The 6,000-nt window shown below is 36.1% G+C and overlaps 1 protein-coding gene across 2 annotated transcripts in view; it reads right to left on the bottom strand.

Moving 5' to 3' along the window:
* Positions 1-6,000, bottom strand: part of EYS (eyes shut homolog) — a 1,023,641-nt gene that overhangs the window by 39,532 nt on the left and 978,109 nt on the right. For both annotated transcript variants that reach the window (XM_026844748.1, XM_026844747.1), the window contains 2 exons: positions 2,231-2,397; positions 1,900-2,044 (listed from right to left, as the gene is read on the bottom strand). In XM_026844748.1, coding sequence (XP_026700549.1) covers positions 1,900-2,044; positions 2,231-2,397 — 312 coding nt within the window. The remainder of the gene's footprint in view (positions 1-1,899; positions 2,045-2,230; positions 2,398-6,000) is intronic.

Consider the following 6,000-nt stretch of genomic DNA (forward strand, 5'->3'; position numbering starts at 1 on the left):
TGCAGCACTAAGGCTGACCTCAGTGTTTCCTGATCCAATAGTGATTGCTTACAAAAGGAGATGTAAACTCTGGTATTGGACACAAAATAGTTTTAATAAATCATATCCTTAAAAGCAGCCAACAGCAGCTTTCCAAAAGTCTGAGTGGTTTAATCAACTGTGTGCTAAATAAACTTACTTTGACTCTCACTTTCAGAGTTTTTCTGTTGGCTCACTATAGCTGCAGATTGGCTGAAGTAAAATGGTTCAAAATTTTCTATTATGTTAGTGATATTGCAGTTCCCACTCTGGAGAAGGGATATGGAGGTTTGTATCTGATTCTGAGGACCCCGAGAACTGAATCTGTGGAGATTTCTGAGCTAGAAGAACAAATTAGATGCTGACTACCTAAGAAAATGTAATAGGAAATTGGTCATAGGGAAGAGTAGCTTCCTTGAAAGTCAGTATGCTCTGAAGAACAAAGACAAGATGCTGCTGGGAACTGGAGCATGGAATGAATTAGCAAATATAGTACACAATACCGCGAATGATAGAGACAAAGAGAAAACTGTTTATGTGCTATATGTCTGACAAAATTTTGAGGTATAAAACTCTTTTCAAAAAGTAAGAAAAATCAATGAATAGTATGGTAACTAACAATACATGAAGTTTGAATTTTTTTTTTTTAAAGAAGAATATTAATCCTGCATTTGTACAAATTTGGCCATCACAATAAAGTTGCAAAACTGGCAAAAATTTTGCAGTTAAAGCGAAGAACCAGAGATTCCTGTTGGTCAACCCCAAACATTAACATGTCTATAAAAAAAACTTGGAAGTACTTCACAAATATCAACGCTATTAAAATACTTGCATAGACATTATGTTTTAAGATACGCCAATTTGCAAGCTGTTTATAAGCTATGAAAAGTGTAACTATTCAATCCATACTTCCTGAAAAGACAGAGACAGATGAAATGTTAACCCATGTGACTGAGTGAAAAGTTGATTATAGGATAAGAAATGGATTTTGAGGAAGTTTCTGATTAAGAAGAAAAAGGAAGGTGACGGCTGGAAAAGAGGCAGTTATGTGGTCTTAGTGGAAATGGGAGTGTAGTAGTGCATGAAAGGGAATTTTACTGCTGTGCTTGCCTTTCATAACGTGCACTCAATTTTATAAATAAGAATTCAAACTTTGCTCTGCTCTGGCAAAATGTTTATTTCACTTTGAAAGGCTTTCCAGTGCTTAAAATAAATTGAAGTTTACCTCACAAATATTGAGCCTGTTATTTCTGTGGAAGTAAGGAATGCAAATAATTAAGTGTTATGAACAAATCCTTTTCTTCATTACTGATCTGGTAGGAGTTGAATTAAGATTTCTACAGAGCTTCAAATATCAGTTTTGAGGTAGGAATTATTATCTGATAAATAAATAGCTGAAATATTTCTAACACGAATTACCTAGGTCCTGTCTACAGACCTAGATCACGATGTCAGGGGGAAAAAACAAAACAGATTTCATGATGCCCTATCGGAAAGAAGCTTTCAGCATGAAAACCATTACCCAAACCAGCACTGCCAGTGACAATGGTCAGATAGATGGGAGAAGAATCTAATCTACTTTACTGTAGCAAAAGTAGTCCTTTTGCAGCAATGTTGTAGAACAGGGACAGATAAAAAGAAATTATATAATTTCAAACTTCCATTTTTATCAGAAACAAAAAGTATAAAAAATATTTAGCAAATCCTCTTTGCATCATGTTTCTTGGTTATCCTAATGAAATAATGAAAAAGCCACAGGAATCTCACCCAAGATTTCAGTTTGTTTCCTTATAAAACAGAGACTCTAGATCTTTATTTCATAGGCAACTGAAACAGTCTAACGCATATTTTGAAAGGAATTTAAAACAGTATAATCTTTACCTTGAAAGCCGTTCTTAAATCTGGATCCCTTTGGTAGGAGTTCTGGAGTATACTCGCGATAGCCTCCTAAATAAAACTGACTGAAGACATTGAGTCCAACCAGTCGTCCAGGAGAAGTGACAGTTTTATTCTTCTGATCATCCACCTTTCAATGACACGTTTATATTTGTTACAACAAAAAACATTACCTTATTTAGGAACTTCCAATGAAGACAGTCCTCCAAACTTAACAGGGGAACACAAAAATAATTTTTAAACTTTCTATATAAAATGTGAAAAAATAGAACACTTCCATCTAAAAACTATCCTTCTAAAGGAAATTATTTCTTACCTTTAACCAGCCTTTTTGGAGATATCTGCCAAGATGGATGACATGAATATTGAGTGTCAGATCAAGTGGTTTACTAATGATTGTTGCTGTGCCAGAACCTAGATTGTAGCTATATACAATTCTGCCATCACGGAGGCCTAACTCCAAGAAATCATCTCCATTCAGACCTGAAAAGACAAACATAGAACAGCTACTTATTCCAGGATTTAATGAATACTGATGCATAAAATATTCTCCAAATACCCTGAAAATATATCCACTTATAAAAATCTTAGCCAGGAAGGTTTTAAGTTTTGTATATATTTTTAATATTCTCTGTTTAACTTGTAACACTATTTTCAATATTCTTGTGGATTTAAAATAGAAACTGCAGAGATTTTAAACATATTTATAGGCCTTTTAAAGTTTGTTTTCTCATTAGAGTAGGTTAGTGATATTCACAAAACCTGTTGAGCCTCGTGGATTTAATAGTCATTGCTGTTCCCTCCCCCTGCAACATTCTCAACTTTCTCCAAAATCTTAAAAAACCAAATTGAAACACCAAGTTGCATGTGAGAATAGTCCATGACTTAATCCTATTCCAGTATGCTTTCAGCTTTCATGGTAGGTTCTTAGCCTCAAAACTTGAGTGCACCTGCTGCTCCAAGGTAAGGAGAGAAACACGGATATGGGCCTGAGGAAGCTCTAGCAGCTTCTATCGAGCTTGGTTAGCTGCCATTGACCCAAGAGTGCCTGGAGACTTTATTACAGCTGCCCCTGATTAGGGTGGCTCTAGAGTATTGGTTACTGAACTTTCTCTGGCCAGAACAGCTGTATGACTTTATTCTCTGAAGTCTTCTTAAAAGTTCACGTTAGAACTCATTAATTTGCAAATTTGCAGTAAATAATTTAATTTCTTTACATTTAGGACTACATGCCATAAGTGTAGTCTGTGCTTTTCAGGTACTATACTATAAAATCTCATCCGAAAGATTTTAAGTCTGACATAAAGCCTGTAAGAATTCAATTTCTGGATCCATTCTGGTTCATCCAAGTAAACAGATTTTTACACTGGCATCTTTGAAGAGAGAGAATTCAATCCCTCTTCTCATGTAGGCAGGAGTGGAACCACCATTAATGAGAGAAAACATGATCAACTTGTTTCTTTTTACAAACCCCACCCTTTCTTTTTTTATATATGTTTAGTATGGTAAAAGAATTGGGATACAAACAATGGTAAAAAGGAAGAATGTTATCTACCTGTAAACTGTGTTCTATTTGATATTTCCTTCTGCTTTCATAAAGCTATCTCATTTTGTATTTGTTCTAGGGAAAGTATCTTCCTGTTTGTTCTTGTCATTTGGTGGCCCTCATTTCAAATATGCGTCTTGATGCTCCTGCCTCAAGTGCATGGGGAATTTGCTTCATTTGCAAAAGGTAAAGTGGGCTTTCCCCCACAAGAAGCAATGATACATATATTTCATTCTCCCGTTGAACTTCTGCATGTTGCCATTTTATGGGCAAACCTGCCATATTCCCCTTATCTTACATGATGTAAATGAACAGGCTGCATTAGCAATGCGGGGAGGGAAACAGTGCTCTTCTTTTCCTATACATAATTTTGATTTTTCTATACAGCTACTATTTTGATGCAACATGAATACGTATAAAAAGAAAATCTTATTGCAAAGAATTTGAATACACAGCCTCTGTGGAAAATGTGGTTATAATCAGTTGAATAGAACACAAACACACTTCATTTCTATTACAATTATTTGTTCCTGTCTGAATGAAACCCTTCTGCCTTCAGTTACACTGGCACATTACCAGTAAAGAACTTCCAAACTGAAAATAGCATTTTTTGAACATAATTACCAGAGTTTCTATTTTCAGCAGTACCCACAATGTATTTAAGTGATCTGGCCTGAAAAACTACGAGATGCACATTAAAGACAAGGTGTTATTTAAAATACTGTCTGAATTTTTAAAATGTTTTCTTGGAAATGACATACATAAAATAAATACAACAGCATTCTACAAAACTGACCTGATGGTGACGATAATGTTAATTAATAGTCTTCGTAAATAAGACAGTTTTTAACTGTTTTGGTGGTTTGGATTCTTTTGTCTTACTCTTTGTCTGTACCAAGAATGGAAAGGAAAACAGACTCTTGAGTGGGCTTCAAAGAAATAAGGCCATTAAAAAATGGTTGATTTCTACTTATGCATTAGTCTTACAATGGCATAATTTTATTAAGTTTTTATTGCACTAATATAACTGCAAATAGAAACAGATCCCAAATGTTTTAACATTTTATACTTTCAAGGTTGCAAAGTAAGTGATTTAAATAGCTTAACTATGAAAACCAGCAGTAGTTATTTTGTAGAGTACACACTAATAGATGGATTTTGGGGAGGAAAAATTTCCTGCTTTCTCTGCTTTTGTATCTGTTATTAGCTCTAGAGTATTTGTTACTGCAATTTCTCTGGTCAGAACAGCTTCAATACTCTTAAGTCTTCTTAAAATTTCAGTTTAGAGCTAATTTCTGAATGAAAACATGGAGTAAATAATTTATTTATATTTAGGACTACCTATGCTACCATTTTTTTGGGGGGTGGAGCAAACAAGCACAGTACTTTTTATTGCAGGCAGGTAGCAAATGAAACTTGGAATTATCTGTTTATAACTATTTTTTACTGCTTATATTTAAACCCTGCTGCAGGTGAAAAAGTACACTTTTATACATGCCAGTTTTAAATGTCCTGCAATGTAGGACCAGAGTAAACATCCTTTAAAAATAATCTACAAGACCAAATGTTTGGTATGTATAAATAATTTCACACTTGAGTTGTGAATAGCACACTCAGCAGCACTCTCCTCTTTTTAGATGTGTGCTCTTTGAAACCATCAGTGGTTTAGTGCTTTTAATTTTGAAGACCTTCATATTCACTGTTTTTCTATTTCCTGAAAATAATTTAGTTCTAGTCAAGTGAATAATACAGGTTTTCTTCTTTCAGATTTCCTGTTTTTCTGTCTGATAATGAGCACATCCATATTTACACATATACATATTTATCTCCTTTCATAACTAAAGAACTATACTTGTAAGTTTTTGAAAAGGACAGATTTGTTTATTCCAGTTTGAAAGAAATAGTAGTTTAGCATGTATTCAGCCTGAATTGATCTAAAATTTTAAAAACCTTACTTTGGAAACAGGAGACAAAAGCTGCCACGTTTTTGCAGTACTGCTGTCTAAATATTAACAGGGCAAGTGATACAGGTGGATTTACTTTTGCTTATTACTCTGACTTATAAAATAAGGACCGAACAACTATTTACATAAGCTTAACATATGTTAAGGCCCAACTTCCAGACTTCGCTTCCTCCCCCAAACCCAAGCGGTGCCTGGGTGTGAGGGTCCATGGTCAGTACACGGTGGTTTCTCTCCGCCACTCCTTCCTCCTCACACCTTTGCTCTGGTGCGGGCTCTCCAGGGGTTGCAGTTACTTCAGGGATCTGCTCTGGCATGGGGTTCCTCATGAGCTGCAGCGTTGGTAATGTGCTCTTTAGTGGAGTTGGTATGGAGCTCCTCCTCCTTTTCCTCCTCCTTTTACCTTTTGTTCCCGCTGTTGCTTCCCTTTGTTCCTTCACCTTCCCTCTGTGGTGTTTTCTCCCTCTTTTACAACGCATTTCCCCGCGGCCGCCCTGTGCCGGGGCTGGGCCGTGCCCTGCCGTGGGCGGGCTGGAGCCGGCTGGAACCGGCTGTGTCCGGCACGGGGCAGCCCCGCCC

This window comes from Athene cunicularia, assembly GCF_003259725.1.
Source record: "Athene cunicularia isolate RWA chromosome 3 unlocalized genomic scaffold, athCun1 chr3_part1, whole genome shotgun sequence".
Lineage (NCBI taxonomy): Eukaryota > Metazoa > Chordata > Aves > Strigiformes > Strigidae > Athene > Athene cunicularia.